Source organism: Oncorhynchus mykiss, chromosome 21 (assembly GCF_013265735.2).
Source record: "Oncorhynchus mykiss isolate Arlee chromosome 21, USDA_OmykA_1.1, whole genome shotgun sequence".
NCBI classification, from domain to species: Eukaryota; Metazoa; Chordata; class Actinopteri; order Salmoniformes; family Salmonidae; genus Oncorhynchus; species Oncorhynchus mykiss.
In genome coordinates this window covers 17527873-17553142 of record NC_048585.1, presented here as the reverse complement: position 1 = coordinate 17553142, position 25270 = coordinate 17527873, and the positions used below count along the sequence as shown (strand labels likewise).

Here is a 25270-nt window from a genome sequence, read left to right as displayed (position 1 = left end):
CCTAATGTCTGACTACTTTGGGATTATTATTAAACCTAATGTCTGACTACCTTGGGATCATTATTAAACCTAATGTCTGACTACTTTGGGATCATTATTAAACCTAATGTCTGACTACTTTGGGATTATTATTAAACCTAATGTCTGACTACCTTGGGATTATTATTGAAACTAATGTCTGACTACTTTGGGATCATTATTAAAACTAATGTCTTTGACTACTTTGGGATCTTTATTAAAACTAATGTCTTTGACTACTTTGGGATCATTATTAAAACTAATGTCTGACTACTTTGGGATCATTATTAAAACTAATGTCTGACTACTTTGGGATCATTATTAAAACTAATGTCTTTGACTACTTTGGGATCATTATTAAACCTAATGTCTTTGACTACTTTGGGATCATTATTAAAACTAATGTCTTTGACTACTTTGGGATCATTATTAAAACTAATGTCTTTGACTACTTTGGGATCATTATTAAAACTAATGTCTGACTACTTTGGGATCATTATTAAAACTAATGTCTTTGACTACTTTGGGATCATTATTAAAACTAATGTCGTTGACTACCTTGGGATCATTATTAAAACTAATGTCTTTGACTACTTTGGGATCATTATTAAAACTAATGTCTGACTACTTTGGGATCATTATTAAAACTAATGTCTTTGACTACCTTGGGATCATTATTAAAACTAATGTCTTTGACTACCTTGGGATCATTATTAAAACTAATGTCTTTGACTACCTTTGTGTCAAAGTCAGTGTTTTCCCTACTATCACTTGCATTGTTTCATCAGTGTTTTCCCTACTATCGCTTGCATTGTTTCATCAGTGTTTTCCCTACTATCGCTTGCATTGTTTCATCAGTGTTTTCCCTACTATCACTTGCATTGTTTCATCAGTGTTTTCCCTACTATCACTTGCATTGTTTCAGTGTTTTCCCTACTATCACTTGCATTGTTTCATCAGTGTTTTCCCTACTATCACTTGCATTGTTTCATCAGTGTTTTCCCTACTATCACTTGCATTGTTTCATCAGTGTTTTCCCTACTATCACTTGCATTGTTTCATCAGTGTTTTCCCTACTATCACTTGCATTGTTTCATCAGTGTTTTCCCTACTATCACTTGCATTGTTTCATCAGTGTTTTCCCTACTATCACTTGCATTGTTTCATCAGTGTTTTCCCTACTATCACTTGCATTGTTTCATCAGTGTTTTCCCTACTATCACTTGCATTGTTTCATCAGTGTTTTCCCTACTATCACTTGCATTGTTTCATCAGTGTTTTCCCTACTATCACTTGCATTGTTTCATCAGTGTTTTCCCTACTATCGCTTGCATTGTTTCATCAGTGTTTTCCCTACTATCACTTGCATTGTTTCATCAGTGTTTTCCCTACTATCACTTGCATTGTTTCATCAGTGTTTTCCCTACTATCGCTTGCATTGTTTCATCAGTGTTTTCCCTACTATCACTTGCATTGTTTCAGTGTTTTCCCTACTATCACTTGCATTGTTTCATCAGTGTTTTCCCTACTATCGCTTGCATTGTTTCATCAGTGTTTTCCCTACTATCGCTTGCATTGTTTCATCAGTGTTTTCCCTACTATCACTTGCATTGTTTCATCAGTGTTTTCCCTACTATCACTTGCATTGTTTCATCAGTGTTTTCCCTACTATCACTTGCATTGTTTCATCAGTGTTTTCCCTACTATCACTTGCATTGTTTCATCAGTGTTTTCCCTACTATCACTTGCATTGTTTCATCAGTGTTTTCCCTACTATCACTTGCATTGTTTCATCAGTGTTTTCCCTACTATCACTTGCATTGTTTCATCAGTGTTTTCCCTACTATCACTTGCATTGTTTCATCAGTGTTTTCCCTACTATCACTTGCATTGTTTCATCAGTGTTTTCCCTACTATCACTTGCATTGTTTCATCAGTGTTTTCCCTACTATCGCTTGCATTGTTTCATCAGTGTTTTCCCTACTATCACTTGCATTGTTTCATCAGTGTTTTCCCTACTATCACTTGCATTGTTTCATCAGTGTTTTCCCTACTATCGCTTGCATTGTTTCATCAGTGTTTTCCCTACTATCACTTGCATTGTTTCAGTGTTTTCCCTACTATCACTTGCATTGTTTCATCAGTGTTTTCCCTACTATCGCTTGCATTGTTTCATCAGTGTTTTCCCTACTATCGCTTGCATTGTTTCATCAGTGTTTTCCCTACTATCACTTGCATTGTTTCATCAGTGTTTTCCCTACTATCACTTGCATTGTTTCATCAGTGTTTTCCCTACTATCACTTGCATTGTTTCATCAGTGTTTTCCCTACTATCACTTGCATTGTTTCATCAGTGTTTTCCCTACTATCACTTGCATTGTTTCATCAGTGTTTTCCCTACTATCGCTTGCATTGTTTCATCAGTGTTTTCCCTACTATCACTTGCATTGTTTCATCAGTGTTTTCCCTACTATCACTTGCATTGTTTCATCAGTGTTTTCCCTACTATCGCTTGCATTGTTTCATCAGTGTTTTCCCTACTATCACTTGCATTGTTTCAGTGTTTTCCCTACTATCGCTTGCATTGTTTCATCAGTGTTTTCCCTACTATCACTTGCATTGTTTCAGTGTTTTCCCTACTATCGCTTGCATTGTTTCATCAGTGTTTTCCCTACTATCACTTGCATTGTTTCATCAGTGTTTTCCCTACTATCGCTTGCATTGTTTCCGGAGAGATTCTGAGAAGATAAAAAAAATGGCATCCCGTCCTGACCAAAACAATCTAGCGGAAACACTGAAGACTAGTTTTTACTTCCAACCTTCCTCAAAGCCTCACTCCCAGTACAGTAGACGCAATGAAATCTGTGTCCCTGACACAGCACCCTCCATAGCCCTGCATTATTCAAAGCAACCAGGAAGCACACACAGGATGTTAAAGAGGATGTCTTCCTTCATATCCCCCTCAAACTTCAGTGTATGTTTACACAGAGAGAAAAACAAGAGTACAAACGATGGCAGTGGCCCACACTCATTCATTTAAGATGAGGGGCTTAGCAGTTGAGGCAGAGTTCGGGCTATAGCGAAAGGTAAAGAGCTTTCTTGTGTCTATTCAAAGTTCACTGGTTATGACAGATTGTTTTGATACCGCTCCAAGAATCACTCGGCATCGCAATGCAAACAAGCTGCCAGAGCCCAGCGCTTGAGAAATGATGCGAGGGGGAATGTATTACACAATGTAGAGTTCTACTTTCTATCATCATATTACCCCTCGCTCTAATCCACCGCAGACGGACGCTAACTGAAAGAATTAGCCAAATGTGGAGTCCGGTGACGCAGAAACAATGTCCCACCACTTTGTTGTTGTTGTATTCTGTGGGAAACACTACGTGCTGTTGGATAGCATGTTGACATCATCTCAAATGTCCTGGTTTACATGTTTCAGTTGGGTTTAATGATTCTCTGACAGGATGTTTCACACATCTCCCACTTCAACAGTACCATGTCAGCAGTGTCTTTGTAGAGGATGTCCATTTGGACCCAATCAATGATCTTCCTGTTGTTGCTGGGTAGAGTTGGGACGGCCATTTTGGGTCAATAACACAGGTGCTCCTGCCTGGTCATCAGACTGACAGGAGAGAGGATGAGCCGGTCAACTTCCACTCATGCTCAGACTCCAACATCAGCTCACCCACTTGATTCAACCAACAGGGTTTATGTGAAAGGTTATAGGTTGCTTTGGAAATTAAAACCAGAGGTTTGGTGAGGCGCTGTGTGAATAGCCCAACAGCCTCTGTGGCTGCTTCCAGTGGCTCTCAATGTGCTTTCCAGGTATTTGGTGTGAAGGGGGGTGTCTAATTGGATAACTCTTTCTTTCATTCTCTGTGTCGCTGCCGTGGCTCCTGTCTGACACCGACTGCCCTCCATTTGTTAAATAAGCAGGTAACAATGACAGCGGTGAGAAGTGATGACCGTAATGGTCATATATATATAAATCACTTGTCTACCCTGAGACGCAATTAGTCTCAATTCTTCACACTGCCTAATGACATTTGGTATGAAAAAAATGATAATGATTTCACATCCGTGCCGAGCGTCTTCACAACGCTAACGGAAAGAGACCCGGGCCTGAATAAAATGGCTGAAGTAAAAAGTAATAACTTGCCGGCTGAGCGAGAGAGAGGGATTTACGTTAAAAGGGGAGCTAAATTGAAGAAGGAGCACCTGAAATTTCAAGCGGATTGGCTCTCGAATTCGCTCATTAGTTCACAAACGACTCCAAATGAGCTATTTAATAATAATCCCCAGTGCGATTTTGAGGTATCGCCATGGTGATTGCAATAGGATCTCCCTCCGAGGGAGAAAAATAAAGCAGAATGCATGAACACTGCTTTGAGGAAGGTACTAATAGATGGATAGAGACGGCCTGTTCCTTGGAAGAGTAACAACAGGATTCCTTGTATGTAACGGTATGCCCTCTATACAGGTCAACTTTAATTACCACATGATACAGCCTAGTTATGTTGATTCCATGTAAATCCCCTTGACTGACAAAACAGCCAGACAAGTATGTTTTCCATAGTAACACCAATAAATGGTAATAAGGCTAGGGGAAGAGATGCTATCACTAGCCTAATCCAGAGTATTAATATATAGTATTAATATAGTAAACCAAGGTACACTTCCTCCAGCATGTGCTCAGGAAGACGACAGGCATATTAGGTTCACTAAAACCCCAATTATCTTGATTCATTCTCTGCTTGTTCTTGTTTAGCCAGGTGTGTAATGTGCTGACTGTGGATCAGCCTGTGCAGATAGGGCCATGGGGAGATCTCCAAAGCTTTGGGGCTATTTCTGACAACACTTCTAAAAAAATAATACATCATTGACAACCCATAGAGAGGGAGAAATGGGATGATTTTTGATTACGTGGAAACGTTTTGGCTTATGAAGCAAGCCACTTGACCCTTTGTGTAACTCAGTGTTGGTAATGGTGAGCAAGAGTTAAGATTGCTGCGTACCAACAACAATCAGGACATGCTTACAGTGCTTGTCGGCCAAACATGGGACATGTTAACGTTGATTTCCCTTACATTACCAGAGACGCTCTGGCTAGTAGCTCAGGGTATTCAAACAGCCCCTGAGGCGGTGGAACATTAGTCAGTCTCTCCTAACGCTTGGATTCCTCCCAAAAACCCAGCTGAAACAGGATTATGTACTTCAATCAGTCGTCCTCAAGGACGCGGTTTGGGAGGAGTTCCAACGTCAAACCCGGGGTACTTTAAAATCTCAGACAGACGGATGGATGTTGACGGACGGATGTGAAACGAGACAGTACAGCGGTCGGCCAAGCGTTACCTCCCCAGGGATTCTGCTGTTCTTAAAACGGGCAATGCAGGTGCCAGAGACTCTCAAAATGGTATTCACACGAAACAGTACAGCCGACAACGCAGCCCATCTCACCCTAGCATCCCACTGTCAGATGAAGGAAGGAAGTTCAGGGGAATAAGGTCATGACTGCATTTGTGAAAAAGCATGATTCCAGTTAATTAGAGGTATTACGAGGATGATTAAGGAGAGAAGGAGGGAGGGAGAGAAGGAGCGAAGACTGGGGAAAGATGAGAGAACAAAGGGAGGATGGATGGGGAGTGGTCTCTGTAGAAGGCAGAAAAAAGGGACTAAGATAGGGGGATCACCAGGAAGGTCATATAATCTTGCTCGTCCCTTCTCCTCTCTCTCGCTCTCTGAAGGCCTATCAGAGGAAGCTAATCTCTTTCACTACCGGGTAATTACAGCAGAAAACCACTTGCTCAACAGAAACAGGGGCTCTGGTTTTATCAAGGACCCATTCTTGATTTACTTCTTCATAATTAGGCCGCTCCAATTATCAGTGTGTTCGTTTTCTCCTCTATCACAGCCTACTGGCTGGGTGTGCTGAGGCAGGGGGCAGGGGGGGGGGGGGGGCTCCCATGGAGGAGTCAAACATTGACAAGAGCCAGAATTGCAAGTCAACAACAACTAAGGAGGACAATGAAACCCACTGGGCTGCATAGCAACAACAACAAAAAGAGAGCTTAGGTATTCTGAACAGATTGATATTTTCTCCCAGTCTCTCTTCATTTCAGAACACTTTCATTTTTGTGTTTGTGTGAGTGTTCTTGTGATTGTGATTGTCCCTAGAGGTGCACCACCACCCTCCGGTGCCCTTACCGACCTCATTCTTTGGGAACTCGTAAAACTAGGCCTGAATAGATTTTTTTTGTTGCTCCGTTCCACTTTGAGCGGAATTGTTACTGTACAAAACCCACCGTCCCCCCTCGCTCTCCCAGCATGTGAATAGTGGGAGTGTAACACAAACAAATGCAATGGCACTTGTTCGGCAGCAGGATACAGGCAGTGTTTCAGCAGACCTTGTTAACAGTGATGCTTCGTAAGCAGGAATCAGATTCTTCCACCATCCAGAGAGAAGTCCCGGTACACAAGAATGCTTTCACAAAACAAACAAGAGACGGCATTAAAATGGGCCGGGGCATAGGAATAAAATGAGTAGTGCTTTGTTAAAACAACGTAACACTAATTATAAGCTGATTGGCTGACATATCAGACCGTATACCACGTATAAACACGTATTTTAACTGCTATAATTCCGTTAGTAAACAGTTTATAACAGCAATAAGGCACCTCGGGGGTTTGTGATATATGGCCATTATACCACGGCTAAGGGTTGTATGCAGGCACTCCGCGTTGAGTTTTGCTTCAGAACAGCCCTTGGCCGTGGTTTATTGGCCCTATACCACAAACCCCCTTGTGCTTTATTGCTTAAGTAAAAACGTCCTCCATCTATTCTCTAGACAGTGGTTAAGTCATGTTAGGGGTTTGGGGTGAAGATTAACAGTTAATTTGTCAAGGCAAGAAGCTAGAGAGACAGCTCTGACCACCACTGCACCCGCAAACTCTATCTGTAGTCTCAAAATGATGCAACCGCTCATCCAGATAGATGTGGTAGAACAGAATTAGGCATGTGGTGTGACCAGGCCCTGACCTTCCTATCTAAATGGGACACGGTTGAGCTGAGTCTTGCATAACGGAGGCAGACATCAATTTAAGAGATGCTGATCTCCGAGCCCAAATATGCTGATGGCCATAAAGATAAAAACAGAAGCAGACAACTTTGTGAGAGCTTTCATTTCAACCGTAACGACCTGCTCCCATTGGCGTCGTCGCGCAAAGAAAACCTCATATCAACGGGAGTCACTCGAGCCAAGCAGTTTAGTTTTAGGAACAACACCCACCCCCCCCCTCATGCCCCGGTCCCTGCTCCCCCAGCGGTGGAAACTTTAATGAGGGTTTCTCTGGACCCCCCAGAGTCCACTTCATTACGCCAAGCCCCCTATCTTGTCAGGGGATACGCCTGACACAGCAACAACAATTTCTCCCATATCCACAGCCAGGGGGGTCAATAAAAAGAGAGAGGGGGAAGAAGAGGAAGACGAGAGTAGGATGGTACACCTAGAGAAGGTCGGCCCGGCTGCACTTCAGAAGAAAGAAAAAAAGCAGAGCGCTCAGCTTTTCCTCCGCCAGGTCCCGAAGGGTTAATTATATCCACAACCCCTCCGCCTCTCGTCTGACCCCCAGGATGTACACAGCACACAAACCTCTGCCCCAGACACATATATACACGTACACACACAGGGGGGGCGCCATTGTCTTTCGGCTCAATGCCACTCAGGGAAACCCACTTCAGACACAATCACAGCCCTCAACAGCCCTTGAGGGCCACAACTGACGGTTAGGCCAAGTAGAGAAAGAGAGAATCTCACTGTTGCCCTCTTAACGTCTTGGATATAGGGGGCGCTATTTTAATTTTTGGATGAAAAATGTTCCTGTTTTAAACAAGATATTGTCACGAAAAGATGCTCGACTATGCATATAATTGACAGCTTTGGAAAGAAAACACTCTGACGTTTCCAAAACTGCAAAGATATTGTCTGTGAGTGCCACAGAACTGATGTTACAGAAAAAACCCAGATAAAAATCCGCATTTTTTGAAACCGCCTCATGGCAATGACTCCTTATATGGCTGTGAAGGAGCTAGGAGTCAGCTTACGTTTTCCACGTTTTCCCCAAGGTGTCTGCAGCATTGTGACGTATTTGTAGGCATATCATTGGAAGATTGACCATAAGAGACTACATCTACCAGGTGGTCGCTTGGTGTCCTCCGTCGCAATTATTGCGTAATCTCCAGCTGCAGTATTTTTCTGTTTTCTTCTGATGAGAAGGCAACTGCCACCACTGATAGATTATCGAATAGATATGTGAAAAACACCTTGAGGATTGATTCTAAACAACGTTTGCCATGTTTCTGTCGATATTATGGAGCTAATTTTGGAAAAAAGCGTTGGCGTTGACTGCATTTTCCGGTGTTTTTCTTAGCCAAACGTGATGAACAAAACGGAGCTATTTCGTCTACACAAATAATATTTTTTTGAAAAAATGAACATTTGCTATCTAACTAAGAGTCTCGTCATTGAAAACATCCAAAGTTCTTCAAAGGTAAATTATTTTATTTGAATGCTTTTCTTGTTTTTGTGAAAATGTTGCCTGCTGAATGCTAGGCTTAATGCTATGCTAGGCTATCAATACTCTTACACAAATGCTTGTGTAGCTTTGGTTGAAAAGCATATTTTGAAAATCTGAGATGACAGTGTTGTTAACAAAAGGCTAAGCTTGTGTTTGAATATATTTATTTCATTTCATTTGCGATTTTCATGAATAGGAAATGTTGCGTTATGGTAATGAGCTTGAGGCTATGATTACGCTCCCGGATACGGGATTGCTCGACGCTAGAGGTTAAGCTCTGCTCTCAATCAGGTCAGGTCTGAAACATGAAGCCAATCTGGCCTGTACTCCTGGACAGACGATGGAGAGGGACAGACTGGTAGGGAGGCCAAAAAGAGCTCTCTCCTCACCGTCGCCTCAGCAGACGACGTGCATCCATGGCACATCGTGGGAGATTAGATTTACTTTATACTCCGGCCCCAGGTTCACTCCCTATCCCCACCACTCAGATGGATGTTTCTCATATAGTGCTGCTAGAGCCGTGATGGATTCAGAGGAAGGACAGGGAACACAGTCCCTGCTTGGCTCCAGCAGTAGATCATTCCAATGATAGGAGAAAAGCAGATGCGGCAGCTTCCCAAAGCATTGGGCATAGCAGGGAGAGGTAGAGAAAGTGGTAGCGGGGATAGAGGACGGGGGAGACAGCTGGCCCAGGACTGAATTCATCTGGCATAATGAAAATGGAGGGAGAGATTGGGATCACTAAGAGAGAGGGCCTCCATCCATCAAAGGCCTGCGATAGGAAGGGAAAGGAGGCGTCAATGATAACGGGGGAATATGTGGCAATTCTCCTCCCCAAAGACGTAGCATCAGTCTCACCACTCTCATCATTGGCTGGCTTTCTCCATGCAACAGATGAGATTGATGTATTTGGAGGAAATTTATATAGTATGATGAAGGGGTGACAGATTTCTAACACAAGGACAGGGTCTCTAAGCCGATATTATGAAAAGCCTTTTTAACTGTGTTGCTAACCATAGCATTCATGCTAACTAGCTGTTTAAAGTTAAGACAGGAACTGAGTGATGTCAACTAGTACTGGTCTTGGTGCCCAAGTCCACTGGACATTGTGATACCAACTAGTCTTGGAGTCCCTGTCTTCTAGCTAACTACCAACTTCTCCACAAATACTAAACCTATTCCAAATGATTTCACCATCTCTTACCTCTTCAAAGTTTTGTTGTTGCCTAAATTGTTCCCACATGGACCAGATATGCATAAATAAATGTTTTAAATATAGAGACCAAACGGACCCAAGGACTGCTAGACTCGAACAGACCCGAGGACAACTAGACCCGTTCAGTATAGACCTGGTCGGATCCAGACCCGATCCAATCTAAGTGAGGGAAGCAGCAGAAAAGCTTTAAAGATACTTTAATAACCGGAGCTGATAAAGCACAAGAGGAGAGAGCGATGTACTGCTGTATCAGGCTGTGGAGGGACTGTACTGTGAGCGAGTGACACAGGGAGCAGGGAGGATGGAGAGACAAGAGACAGCAACCAAGCCATAGTAGACTAATAGCTGTCATAGCTAGGTTATTTATCATCAAATATGATTACATAGTACCGGTCTTGACTACATCAAAACGGAGGAAGCAAGTTAAGCTAGCTAACGTTAGCTAGCTAGGCTAACTGAAGCTGCAGTGAATGAGCTTTCTAGTCCTACTGTTACAAACAACAACTCCCTGCAGAATATTAAGTAGCAGCCTACCTGTTGGCTCTTGGTGGTGGTCACCTATCCTCCCCCTTTAACTTTTCATTCTGTCATTTTAATTCAATCTTCCATTGATTAGACATCTATCTTTTGCCCCACACGGAGGGCTCTATGACTGTAGCCTATTGCCGATTTGATGAATCATGATTGGCTTAACAGCAGCAACAAGCTACACGCTCCACTCTCGTGAAAAGCAAGAGCATCAGCATAAATACAATTTCTCTCTCTCTCTACTATACATAACCCAGACCCGTGACAATCATATCAGATCATACCCAGACCCGTGACAATCATATCAGATCATACCCAGACCCGTGACAATCATATCAGATCATACCCAGACCCGTGACAATCATATCAGATCATACCCAGACCCGTGACAATCATATCAGATCATACCCAGACCAGTGACAATCATATCAGATCATAACCAGACCCGTGACAATCATATCATATCAGATCATACCCAGACCCGTGACAATCATATCAGATCATACACAGACCCGTGACAATCATATCATACCCAGACCCGTGACAATCATATCAGATCATACCCAGACCCGTGACAATCATATCAGATCATAACCGGACCCGTGACAATCACAACAGATCATACCCAGACCCGTGACAATATCAGATCATAACCAGACCTGTGACAATATCAGATCATACCCAGACCCGTGACAATCATATCAGATCATAACCAGACCCGTGACAATCACACCAGATCATAACCAGACCCATGACAATCATATCAGATCATATCCAGACACGTGGATTCATTAGGAATTATGGATCTGGACCCGGGATCGGGTCTCCGGTATTCGGGTACAGGTGGATCCGTGAAGACCTCTAGTTAGGATGAGCCCTAAAGCCCATGCAAACTAAGCCTGATGCTAATGGTTAAGTGCTAACAAACAAAAGTGCCCTCAGGGCTTACAAAGATTGTTAACCCCCAAACACTAACAAACAAAACACCCTCAGGGCTAACAAAGATTGTTAACCCCAAAACACTAACAAACAAAAGCACCCTCAGGGCTAACAAAGATTCCTAACCCCAAAACACTAGAATTAAAAACATGAGCTGGAGCACACCCAGAAAAAGTATTTTGTGTGGAGCTGCTGACTAACGAAGAATAAACTATAATAAAGAGAATCACACACTCTATATATAACCCCAAAACGCTAACAAACAAAAACACGGGGCAAACTGAGGACTTACCTTGTCTTTCCTGAGACGAGAGGCCTCCTCTCCGGATACCAGGGTCTTGTAGTAGGAGCTACGCTCGGCCGTGAAGTGGACCTTCGATAGGGCGTTCTCTACCAGCGCCACCGACAGGTTAACCCCCTCGATGTGAAGCCAGCCGATGAAGTTACCAGCCTTGTCCATACTCTCTACTTCCACCTCCACCTGCCAGAGAGAAGAGGGAGAAGACAGAAGAGGAGGGAGAAATTAGACCGGGTTAATGTACTGTATCGGGATTAGGTTTGAGATTCTATTAGAGAAAGCGCGGAGGGTGCTCTGAAGCAGGAGACACTCTCCTGTCCTTAAATAGACAGATCATTTGAGGCCCCTGAGCTCGCTATTGATCTGAGAGCCTTGAGCTCGCACGAACACAGCTGATGTGGCAGCTCTCTCACTGTCAGTTGGCCTTCGCGCTGTTTTGGTCACCGCCGCCGCGCTCATCTTTCATGCACAATTACACCCAGCGGAGACACTCAGTGGGTTAGACCTCCAAGACGACTCAGGACCCCTTAGATTGATCCCATTGGTCTCTGAGCCGTGGAGGCCTGTTTACAGGGACACCATATGAAAGGACTGGAAAAGTACTGGAATATAAAGGTTATGAAAATCAGCGTTTCAAAAAGTTAGGAAAAGAAAAGTCGGAAAGTGACTTTGAGCTGGAACACTAATAGACCATGATTGATTTTTAGGGGACAGCTGAGGAACATCTCATAGTTCTTTAACAAAACACATCCATGATTAGCTGGAGCAGATCCATAATTGAATAGTATAGTAGTAAACTTCACCATGTTTTCCCTCTTGACTTCAGCTGACGCCAACAACAACCTCAAAAGGCCTTTAAAAGATTTTCTAATTCAGTATCGAGTCCAAACTTCATCTACCAGACTTCAATACCGTCATAGAGTGAAGTTCCCACACATTTTCAAAATCTTTTGCAATTAGTGTGAGCCAAATTGCATTCCCTGTGGTGCTAACCCTGCTGCTGACAAAGTGCCGGGTATTTAACAACATTAGCCTTTTGGAGACAATAACCAAAATCTGCCTATTCAGGAGAATTACCTATTCATTACGTTTTGTTTCATAAAGCGTGGGAGGAGAGAAAGACAAATCAATATGGCGTTGTTTTTTCCCTCCGACGGCAGAGTGGGAGAGAGAAGAGAGAGGCCAGGTGTGGAGAAGACATACTGGAGTAAGTCAAACGATTAAGACACTGGCTGCTTAGCCTCTGTGGGCCCCCGTGGGAAATCTGACGCAAATGACTTTGCCTTGCTCCTCTGTGCCTTGTATCCACAGTCAAAGTAAAAAGCTTTTTAATGAGAGCATAATCTGCACTTTGATTAAACACAATAGTGACAACACGCTGCGGTGGAAACAGGGACAAACATAGGCTGTGTTTCCTGCTTTCTCCCCCAGCTCCTAGCTGGGTCTTGAGGGGGTTTGAGAGAAGGCGGGGGGGTCATGTTAAGTAGTGCTGCCTCGTGGGGGTGTTCTGAGGCTTTCTGACCTGTCTAGGCATGCTTGGTTAAATGGGGTTGGATGTTATGTGTAAATGGATAAGTTGAAGTGTGACTGCAGGATCCCTCCCCACACTACTGCTACAGTACACTACCTTGTGTCTGTCTGGTTCAGTATACACACACTGACTCAAGGTGTGTTTATGTGCCAATGTTACGTCCTCAACATGGTGTTAAGAGGACAGATAGACAAGGATTGACAACGGATGACAAGTTCCTCATCTCTTCCCCCCCTCTAATTCTCCTCTCCCCTCCTTCCTCTCTCTTTCTCACCCTCCCCGATCTCCCTCTCTTTCTCTCCCCCCTCCCCAATTTCCCTGTCTCTCCCCCTCTCTCTTCCCTCCCCTTCTCTCCCTTCCTCCCCATTCCCACCTCTCTCTAACTGGCCTGCCAGTTATACAACCAGGCTATTATAGACACACTGCACCTCCCAGCACTTAAATGTCAAGCAGGGAGGTGAGGGGGGTGAGTGGAGGGAAGGGTCTGTAGTGAGCTGGAGCTAGCAGCGAGCAGGCAGCGCTCTCTCCTCAGACAGGCTGATGCTCATTATCCTCTCCACCCCTCACTGGGTCTTCACAAACCACAGGCCCAAAAAATGTCAGCACCCCAACGCTCGATGTCAGACAAAAATTGAGAGCGGAAATGAGTGGATGCAGGAGAGAAATGGAGAGAGGGAGAAGGAGAAATGGAGAGAGGGAGAAGGAGAAATGGAGAGAGGGAGAAGGAGAAATGGAGAGAGGGAGAAGGAGAAATGGAGAGAGGGAGAAGGAGAAATGGAGAGAGGGAGAAGGAAAATGGAGAGAAGGAGAAATGGAGAGGAGGAGAAATGGAGAGGAGGAGAAATGGAACAATGTGGGGAAAAATAAGAAGAGCAGTGGGATGTTTGGTACTAATCAGAGTAAATAGGAGTGTGTGTTATCCATCAGGAGCATCCTATTCACTATGGGCTGCCAAAGAAAATCACTTGCTTAATTTGAGCAATTGAGTAGATATTCAATTTCAATGTGTTAAACTGGACCGATAATACAATCCATTACATTACCATTCAGCAGCACTATTCACTACCACTAACAGAGTAAAGAGATACAGAACATATAGGTCAATAGGGAATGGAATTATGGTTCTATGGGGCCAAATATATTAGTCTCACACACACAGTTGTGGACATACACACACAATCGCTCCACACACACTTGGTAGAACACAAGAGGGAAATTGATGCCAGTTGTATTGATGGCGCGTAAAGTCGGCCACTCCTCAGCGACAGCTTAAAGCGGCTGTATTTACAATCTCAAAAAGCTTTTCTGATCATTCGCTGCACATTTCAATCTGACGGGCTGAAAGACATGCTGCTGGTTGAGACATCTTTTCTCTCCGCCACCACGACTGGGACTGACGTGGGGACGTTGTAAACCTCTCTGGTGGCCACTTAGCGACGCTGGGGGAACAAACGTCTTGTTGGGCGTTAAAAGCAACGACATTAAAACGTGATAACAAGTAGATCCATTACCTGTTCATGACAACCTGAGTACATACGTCAGAGACAGACACGGGACTCGGAGCACGGGACTCGGAGAGAGAGAGAGAGAGACAGACACGGGACTCGGAGAGAGAGAGAGAGACAGACACGGGACTCAGAGAGAGAGAGAGAGACAGACACAGGACTCAGAGAGAGAGAGCGAGAGAGAGAGAGAGAGAGAGTGGGGGAGAGAGAGAGACAGTGGGGGAGAGAGAGAGACAGTGGGGGAGAGAGAGAGACAGTGGGGGAGAGAGATAGTAAAGAGGGTGAGATATAGAAGAGAGAAGGTGTGAGAGAAAGAGACAGTGGGGAGAGGGCGAGATAGTAAAGAGGGCGAGATAGTAAAGAGGCCGAGATAGTAAAGAGGCCGAGATAGTAAAGAGGGCGAGATAGTAAAGAGGGCGAGATAGTAAAGAGGGCGAGATAGTAAAGAGGGCGAGATAGTAAAGAGGGCGAGATAGTAAAGAGGGCGAGATAGTAAAGATGGAGAGATAGTAAAGAGGGCGAGATAGTAAAGATGGAGAGATAGTAAAGAGGGCGAGATAGTAAAGAGGGAGAGATAGTAAAGAGGGCGAGATAGTAAAGATGGAGAGATAGTAAAGAGGGCGAGATAGTAAAGATGGAGAGATAGTAAAGAGGGCGAGATAGTAAAGATGGAGAGATAGTAAAGAGGGAGAGGTAGTAAAGAGGGCGAGATAGTAAAGATGGAGAGATAGTAAAGAGGGCGAGATAGTAAAGATGGAGAGATAGTAAAGATGGAGAGATAGTAAAGAGGGTGAGATAGTAAAGAGGGAGAGATAGTAAAGAGGGCGAGATAGTAAAGATGGAGAGATAGTAAAGAGGGCGAGATAGTAAAGATGGAGAGATAGTAAAGAGGGCGAGATAGTAAAGATGGAGAGATAGTAAAGAGGGCGAGATAGTAAAGATGGAGAGATAGTAAAGAGGGAGAGGTAGTAAAGAGGGCGAGATAGTAAAGAGGGCGAGATAGTAAAGAGGGCGAGATAGTAAAGATGGAGAGATAGTAAAGATGGAGAGATAGTAAAGATGGAGAGATAGTAAAGATGGAGAGATAGTAAAGAGGGCGAGATAGTAAAGATGGAGAGATAGTAAAGAGGGCGAGATAGTAAAGATGGAGAGATAGTAAAGAGGGCGAGATAGTAAAGAGGGCGAGATAGTAAAGAGGGCGAGATAGTAAAGATGGAGAGATAGTAAAGATGGTGAGATAGTAAAGAGGCCGAGATAGTAAAGATGGAGAGATAGTAAAGAGGGCGAGATAGTAAAGATGGAGAGATAGTAAAGAGGGTGAGATAGTAAAGATGGAGAGATAGTAAAGAGGGCGAGATAGTAAAGATGGAGAGATAGTAAAGATGGAGAGATAGTAAAGAGGGTGAGATAGTAAAGATGGAGAGATAGTAAAGATGGAGAGATAGTAAAGAGGGCGAGATAGTAAAGAGGGCGAGATAGTAAAGAGGGCGAGATAGTAAAGAGGCCGAGATAGTAAAGAGGCCGAGATAGTAAAGATGGAGAGATAGTAAAGATGGAGAGATAGTAAAGAGGGCGAGATAGTAAAGAGGCCGAGATAGTAAAGAGGCCGAGATAGTAAAGAGGCCGAGATAGTAAAGAGGCCGAGATAGTAAAGAGGGCGAGATAGTAAAGAGGGCGAGATAGTAAAGAGGGCGAGATAGTAAAGAGGGCGAGATAGTAAAGAGGGCGAGATAGTAAAGAGGGCGAGATAGTAAAGAGGGCGAGATAGTAAAGAGGGCGAGATAGTAAAGATGGAGAGATAGTAAAGAGGGAGAGGTATAGAAGAGGGAGAGGTATAGAAGAGGGAGAGGTATAGAAGAGGGAGAGGTATAGAAGAGGGAGAGGTATAGAAGAGTGAGAGGTATAGAAGAGTGAGAGGTATAGAAGAGTGAGAGGTATAGAAGAGTGAGAGGTATAGAAGAGTGAGAGGTATAGAAGAGGGAGAGGTATAGAAGAGGGAGAGGTATAGAAGAGGGAGAGGTATAGAAGAGGGAGAGGTATAGAAGAGGGAGAGGTATAGAAGAGGGAGAGGTATAGAAGAGGGAGAGGTATAGAAGAGGGAGAGGTATAGAAGAGGGAGAGGTATAGAAGAGGGAGAGGTATAGAAGAGGGAGAGGTATAGAAGAGGGAGAGGTATAGAAGAGTGAGAGGTATAGAAGAGTGAGAGGTATAGAAGAGTGAGAGGTATAGAAGAGGGAGAGGTATAGAAGAGGGAGAGGTATAGAAGAGGGAGAGGTATAGAAGAGGGAGAGGTATAGAAGAGGGAGAGGTATAGAAGAGAGAAGCTGTGAGAGAAAGGGAAAGAGATGAAGGACAAAGGGAAAATGGGGCGTAATAAGAAAGCTTTGTAGGGGGGACTGAATGGACAAGTACACACACACACGGGAGTACACACACACAGTTTCCTTCACTGCAGGACTGATTAGTGTGCCTATCTGCTGGACCACATATAGAACTACAGGAGGCATAATGGAAGGGACATTTGCTCGCCACTTGACAACAGCACAAATACTAAAATAATGCCAGCAGAGCTTTGTGAAGCCTAATGGTCAGAAATGATCCTACTGAGCAACATGAATAATACTGGGCTACGGAATCACATTACACGCTAATGGACAAGCTGGTGGGCTGCAACACACCTGTGTAAACGCATGTACACACACCTCATTATCTCCTGCTACAGCTCAATACCTGGTTGTTTTGTCACCTTCTCGCTGGCAAAGACCATGTCTTACCTATCGCCTGCATACCAACACCATGGAACGGGCTGGCTGTGTACTGAGTGGCTGTGGGCTGACTAAAGCATCATGCCTGGCACAGTGTTTCTAGGGCCACTCAGGGGCCCCCCAGCAGAGGTGATAATGTGGCCCATTGATTACCGTGGGCCTTTCACCGCTCGGGGACTACCCTGAAAAACAGACGAGGCCCAAGCAAGCATGCACCTGCCTGGGCTTGTTCTCTCTCTCTCTGAGGTAACAGACTGCATTCACACCCCCGGAGCTCTGGAGCTGATCTGAGCTGTGGTGGCTGATTGGCAGCCCACGCGAACCACTTTAGTTTCCCGTCCAAAGTAAATACGCTCACAATGGAGGGCTAGGGGTGGGGAGGGGCGACTGCTTTAGAGCAGAGCCCAGATGGCTCCCAGTGGAGGGCTTGAAGGAGCCAAAATGGCTCCCGTCGGAACACAAATGTAGCTCCGGTAATCTCCTAAATGCTGGGATTGTAAACAGGTGTTCAAAACAAAAAAAAAAACAACACAAAACAAGAGAGTGGAACTCATTGTTTAAGACTACAAAGACCAATCCTTTTTTGGAGTCCATTGAAGAGGAGGGCTTAGAAGGACTTTTAGCTGATCAACTACTACAGACTTAGCTCACTAGTCGCTAATTCACTTGGCTGTTTCAAAGGGTGGGATTAGATGGTTAAGATGTCACCAAAGGGCCACACTTCTCATACAAAAAAGTCCCCCGGGGTTTGAAATTAAGCTCTCACGATCGTTTGAGAAGTCGACTGAGCCGGGACCTCGATTTAACGTCGTCCCCACCTGGGAATCAGGAGACAGAGAGATACTCTCACTTCCTGGTGTCTTCAATCACCAGTGACTATCTCTCACACACTTTAAATCTGCTTTTTTACGGCACTGTCCAATTACCAGGCCTCGTTCTGCTGCGTATAAACGCAGCGCTGCAGAAGTCAAAGAGCTGCCGGTGGTCGTAAAACACAGGAGAGAGGGGATCTGATGCTTCTCAGGTTAGATTCTGATTGTCACTGTTGTCTGTCTCTCTGTGTGCGTGTGCGTGTCTGTGTGCATGTCTGTCTGCCTGTCTGTGCGCCTGTCTGCGTGCGCATCTGTCTGCGCGCACCTCTCTGTGTGTGCGCGCGAGTGCCTGTCAGTCTGTGTGTGTGCGTGTGTCTGTGTCTATCTGTGTGTGTGCGTGTGTCTGTGTCTATCTGTGTGTGTGCGTGTGTCTGTGTCTATCTGTGTGTGTGCGTGTGTCTGTGTCTATCTGTGTGTGTGCGTGTGTCTGTGTCTATCTGTGTGTGTGCGTGTGTCTGTGTCTATCTGTGTGTGTGCGTGTGTGTGTGTGTATATCTCTGTCTGTCTGTCTGGGTCTCTCTGTCTGTCTGTCTGTCTGGGTCTCTCTGTCTGTCTGTCTGTCTGGGTCTCTCTGTCTGTCTGTCTGTCTGGGTCTGTCTGTCTGTCTGTCTGTCTGTCTGTCTGTCTGTCTGTCTGTCTGTCTGGGTCTGTCTGTCTGTCTGTCTGTCTGTCTGTCTGTCTGTCTGTCTGTCTGTCTGTCTGTCTGTCTGTCTGTCTGTCTGTCTGTCTGTCTGGGTCTCTGTCTGTCTGTCTGTCTGTCTGGGTCTCGGTCTGTCTGGGTCTCGGTCTGTCTGGGTCTCGGTCTGTCTGGGTCTCGGTCTGTCTGGGTCTCGGTCTGTCTGGGTCTCGGTCTGTCTGGGTCTCGGTCTGTCTGGGTCTCGGTCTGTCTGGGTCTCGGTCTGTCTGGGTCTCTGTCTGTCTGTCTGTCTGGGTCTCTGTCTGTCTGTCTGTCTGGGTCTCTGTCTGTCTGTCTGTCTGGGTCTCTGTCTGTCTGTCTGTCTGGGTCTCTGTCTGTCTGTCTGTCTGGGTCTCTGTCTGTCTGTCTGTCTGGGTCTCTGTCTGTCTGTCTGTGTGGGTCTCTGTCTGTCTGTCTGTGTGGGTCTCTGTCTGTCTGTCTGTCTGTCTGTGTGGGTCTCTGCCTGGGTCTCTGTCTGTCTGTCTGTCTGTCTGTCTATCTGGGTCTGTCTGTCTGTCTGCCTGGGTCTCCGTCTGTCTGTCTGTCTGTCTGTCTGCCTGGGTCTCTGTCTGTCTGTCTGCCTGGGTCTCTGTCGGGGTCTCTGTCTGCCTGTGTAGATTTCTGTCTCTGTCTGGGTCTCTTTCTTCCTGTGTCGATCTCTGTGGGTCTATGTCTGCCTGTCAGGATGTCTGCCTGTCTGGGTGTCTGCCTGTCTGGGTGTCTGCCTGTCTGGGTGTCTGCCTGTCTGGGTGTCTGTGTGGGTCCGTGTCTGTCTGGGTGTCTGTGTGGGTCCGTGTCTGTCTGGGTGTCTGTGTGGGTCCGTGTCTGTCTGGGTGTCTGTGTGGGTCCGTGTCTGTCTGGGTGTCTGTCTGGGTCCGTGTCTGTCTGTGTGGGTCCATGTCTGTCTGGGTGTCTGCCTGTCTGGGTGTCTGTGTGGGTCCATGTCTGTCTGGGTGTCTGCCTGTCTGGGTGTCTGTGTGGGTCCATGTCTGTCTGGGTGTCTGTGTGGGTCCGTGTCTGTTCGTGTCTGTCCGTGTCTGTGGTTCAACCATAGCCTCTAATTTGCAAACGTAAGCATGGCTTTCTGAGTGAATAACAAGAGGAAAGCCAGGCAGGCAGGGAGAGGTTGGCACAGATTCATCCATTTACATAAAAAGCTCTTTATGAGTAATGCAAACCTGTCAACAGGTTGTGTGTCATCACAACATTAAAAGAGATGGAACACTCAGAGAGGGTTCTCCTTATCATCATACAAGTCAGCTGAGTTCCATGAGAGTTTCAGTTACAAATCAATTGATGTGAGAGACTGTGTGTATTGGGACAATGCAGAATGACTCAGTCAGCCTCAGATGTAAGTATCATGGCTGACGTGTGGCAGTGAGTGAGCTGTAATCTGCACTAAGGGCGTGTGTGTTGGTTCTTCTATCCTTGTGGGGACTTTGGGGGATTTTAGGTCCCCACAAGGATAATACAACAAGGAAAAAGCTCTCTCGTGGGGACATTTCCCACATCCCCACGAGGACAAAGGCTATTTTAAGCTTAGGGGTTGGGTTACAAATAGGGTTAGGGGTTAGGAGGTAGGTTTAGGGTTTGGGTTAGGGGTTAGGAGGTAGGTTTAGGGTTTGGTTTAAGGTTAGGGGTTAGGAGGTAGGTTTAGGGTTTGGTTTAGGGGATAGGAGGTAGGTTTAGGGTTTGGTTTAAGGTTAGGGGTTAGGAGGTAGGTTTAGGGTTCGGTTTAAGGTTAGGTTTAGGGTTTGGTTTAAGGTTAGGGTTAGGGGTTAGGAGGTAGGTTTAGGGTTTGGTTTAAGGTTAGGGGTTAGGAGGTAGGTTTAGGGTTCGGTTTAAGGTTAGGTTTAGGGTTTGGTTTAAGGTTAGGGTTAGGAGGTAGGTTTAGGGTTTGGTTTAAGGTTAGGGGTTAGGAGGTATGTTTAGGGTTTGGTTTAAGGTTAGGGTTAGGGGTTAGGAGGTAGGTTTAGGGTTTGGTTTAAGGTTAGGGTTAGGAGGTAGGTTTAGGGTTCGGTTTAAGGTTAGGTTTAGGAGGTAGGTTTAGGGTTTGGTTTAAGGTTAGGGTTAGGGGTTAGGAGGTAGGTTTAGGGTTTGGTTTAAGGTTAGGGGTTAGGAGGTATGTTTAGGGTTTGGTTTAAGGTTAGGTTTAGGGTTTGGTTTAAGGTTACGGGTTAGGAGGTATGTTTAGGGTTTGGTTTAAGGTTAGGGTTAGGGGTTAGGAGGTATGTTTAGGGTTTGGTTTAAGGTTAGGGTTAGGGGTTAGGAGGTAGGTTTAGGGTTTGGTTTAAGGTTAGGGTTAGGGGTTAGGAGGTAGGTTTAGGGTTTGGTTTAAGGTTACGGGTTAGGAGGTATGTTTAGGGTTTGGTTTAAGGTTAGGGTTAGGAGGTAGGTTTAGGGTTTGGTTTAAGGTTAGAAGGTAGGTTTAGGGTTTGGTTTAAGGTTAGGGTTAGGGGTTAGGAGGTAGGTTTAGGGTTTGGTTTAAGGTTAGGGTTAGGGGTTAGGAGGTAGGTTTAGGGTTTGGTTTAAGGTTAGGGTTATGGAAAATAGGATTCTGACTGGAAATACATTTTAGATCCCCACGAGGATAGATGAACAAAACAGGTGATTGTGCCACAGGAAGCAGGTATGACAGAGGATGGAGGGAGAGGGTAAACACCATCATTCATCCTCCATAACCCCTCCCTCCCTCCTCTGATATCCCTCTTTCACCATCATTCCCCTCTACATCTGCTTGAGGACAAGAACCTCAGTCTCTCCAACCGACAGCTCTGCTCACATTCCGGCATTAGACATGTATCACATTGAGCCCTGGAGGGGGGAGGGGGTATTGGGGGCAGGGTATCAACATGCTCAGAGGAATCTTATCAGAGAGCGAGGGATGGAGGAAAAAAGAGGAATGGAGGAAAAAAGAGGGATGGAGGAAAAGAGGGATGGAGGAAAAGAGGGATGGAGGAAAAGAGGGATAGAGAAAAAAAGAGAGATGGAGGAAAAAAGAGGGATGGAGGAAATTAAGGATAGAGAAAAAAAGAGGGATGGAAAAGAGGGATAGAGAAAAAGAGGTAGAGAGAAGTAGGGGGAGATAGGAGAGATTGCACTGACTCGTCCACTCAAAACCCGAACTCAAAAACGACGGACAACTTTGACCAAAATTCATGTCGATATTTTTGGACAAATAAAATAAATACATTGGCTGTGGTTCATTGTGATGGGAGAAGAAAATGAGACGTTGATGGGGACAGGAGAGCTGAATCAGTGGGGCTCCCAGTCAACTCTGAAAGCACCATTTCAGAGGTATCGAACAGCGCCCGTGCGGCCAAAATCCATCGTCTCGCCTTCCACTGAAATATAGATTAAGACTGGGAATTGCCAGTGACCTCACAAAACAACATTATTACGATATTTAGGCGCCGATAAGATATGTATTGCAATTCTCACGATTCTCTACTGTCTGTATTGTGGTTTGATACTGTGATTTTATTACGATTTGTTGTTCCAAACATTTTGCTCACCATATGTCTGCTTCAGAGGGACAAGAGAGTCATGAGAAAAACGAGTTTTGATCAGTCATGTAAATAAGGTGCTGAAAACAAATTGGCTCCCTATTAAACATGGAGGAAAAGCTATGAAGGAAAAATACTGGAGTTTTGGTGAGCAGGTACAGCCAACTAGCGCAAAAATATATTGCAATAGTCAAAACAACATATCGGCAAAAATAAGATCACGATATGTAACTATATCGATTTCCCCCCAACACTATTATAGATCACTTTTAGGTGGATATACTGTCAGTTCATATAAATTATACATTTTCCAACTCTGAGTTCCGGACTGGCATTCCGACTGGACACAAATCGATAAACCTTGCAGTCTGGTGCGTTTTATAGTGAGGTGGAAATATATCAAATAAATGTCTGTGATGATAAACAGGAAACCAAATAAATAAATGAACAACTATTACCTGGAAATAAATACATTATGCAGGACAGGTTTCTGTATGACAGCCGTGTGAATGCCATGGCAGCTCTATTATCTAGCACTGCAAGGGGAGGGTGTGTCTCTGGTACAGCGTTTTGTTAGCGCTGTTGGTACGTTTGTTGACAGCACTGCTGCGAGGGTAACGGTGCGTACAGTGCTATCCGAGAGGGGACGACATCTTAATGAGTGTGTGTGTGTGTGTGTGTGTTTGTCAATCACTGCTTACTAAAGAGAATAAATGAAAATGGAAAGATTCATAATATTCAGCAGAAAAGAGAAGACCGGGTCTAATTAGCTGTGGAGGGTTGCATGTCGAGCTATTGGCTTCGGGAAGTGCTGCCAGTGAATGGAAGAGCTTGCGCACACAAGCACCTAAATTAGCCATCACGTAACCTTATAACCACCAAATTACACCTGGAACACCACCAGTAATGAAGGGAATAAATTGCACATAATAACACTGTAATAGCAGGGTAGGCTGGGATGATGATGGCTTCACATTACAGACCAAGGGCCTATTTGTCAAGGACCCTAAGAGCTCCTCTTCAAATCATTAAGGTTATTTCTTCTTCCTAATAATCCTTTCAAAACATAACGACCACGGTCATTATGTTGACATTTCCTGGGCTGCATCCCAAATGGAACCCTTCCCTTTATAGTGCACTACCTTTGACCTGGGCCCATGGGGCCTAAACAAACAAAGAGGTAACAGACATACAGGCCTTGGTGACGTCCATCACCCAACCAACCAGGGGAGCAATCTAAACCGATCCCACATTTTAGACCAGGAAGGGTCAAACTCAGTCCACGGAGGGCCTAGTGTCTGCTGGTTTTTGTTATTTCCTTTCAATGAAGACCTAGACAACCAGGTGAGGGGAGTTCCTTACTAAACAGTGACCTTAATTCATCAGTCAAGTACAATGGAGGAGCAAAAACCTGCCGGCGCTCAGCCCCCCGTGGAATGAGTTTACGTGTTAGATTATGGCGGGGCACTTCTGCTGGATCGAAGGCCTCGTGGTTTCAGGGTCAAATCTATAAATATAGATCACCTTAAAAAAGAAATAGGTAGTAACGTTCATCGATCCCCTAATGGGATTGATCTGCTTTGGATGATAATGCTGGGGTAATGGGCCTCTTAATTAAAGTGGCTACATGTGGCCTAATGACAAATACAGAGGACGAACAAAAAAGCACACTATGAACACAAATAGGAAAATAGGTCAGGGCTTGGCCCAAATAACTAGGAACTAGAGATGTTAACGGTAACCATTAATCAGTTAGGCACAGAAAACACATTTGACCGGTCATGTTTATCGGTCTATAGGTTAATTAGCATCATTTAGTGGAATTCAATTGGAGCGTGTGAATTTTAGTTGGGATAGTTAAGCAACAAGGCCAGAGGGGGTGTGGTGTTTGGCAAATATACCACGGCTAAGGGCTGTTCTTATGCGCAACGCAGAGTGCCTGGATTACAAATCTAAATCTAATTTTATTGGTCACATACACGTGATTAGCAGATGTTATTGTGGGTGTAGCGAAATGCTTGTGCTTCTAGCTCCGACAGTGCAGTAACATCTAACAAATTACACAGCATATACCCAAAACACACAAATCTATGTAGGAATGTATAAAGACTATATTCATATATGGACGAGCGATGTCAGAGCGACATGGACTAAGATATAGTAGAATAGTCTAGAATACAGTATATACATTTGAGATGAGTAATGCAAGACATGTAGACATTATTAAAGTGACTAATGTTCCATTCCTTAAAGTGGCCAGTGGTTTCTAGTCTATGCCTTTTGGCAGCAGCTTCTAATGTGCTAGTGATGGCTGTTTAACAGTCTGATGGCCTTGAGATAGAAGCTTTTTTTCAGTCTCTCGGTCCCATCTGATTCACCTGAACTGACCTCGCCTTCTGGATGATAGCAGGGTGAACATGCAGTGGCTTGGACGGTTGATGTCCTTGATGATCTTTTTGGCCTTCCTGTGACATCGGGTGCTGTAGGTGTCCTGGAAGGTGGGTAGTTTGCCCCCGGTAATGTGTTTAGCAGACCGCACCACCCTCTGGAGAGCCTTGCGGTTGTGGGCGGTGCAGCTGCAGTACCAGGCGGTGATACAGGATGCTTTCAATTGTTTGTGAGGGTTTTAGGTGACAAGCCAAATTTCTTTAGCCTCCTGAGGTTGAAGAGGCTCTGATAAGACTTCTTCACCACACTGTCTGTGTGGGTGGTCCATTTCAGATTGTCAGTGATGTGTACACCAAGGAACTTGAAGCTTTCCACCTTCACTGCGGTCCTGTTGATGTGGATAGGGGGGTGAACCCTCACAATCTACTCCTTTGTTTTGTTGACATTGAGT

At 44.8% G+C, this 25270-nt stretch overlaps 1 protein-coding gene across 1 annotated transcript in view; it reads right to left on the bottom strand.

Moving 5' to 3' along the window:
• LOC110499879 (staphylococcal nuclease domain-containing protein 1) overlaps positions 1–25270 on the bottom strand; it is a 311077-nt gene that overhangs the window by 102365 nt on the left and 183442 nt on the right. The window contains exon 17 of the mRNA XM_036957135.1: positions 11571–11759. Coding sequence (XP_036813030.1) covers positions 11571–11759 — 189 coding nt within the window. The remainder of the gene's footprint in view (positions 1–11570; positions 11760–25270) is intronic.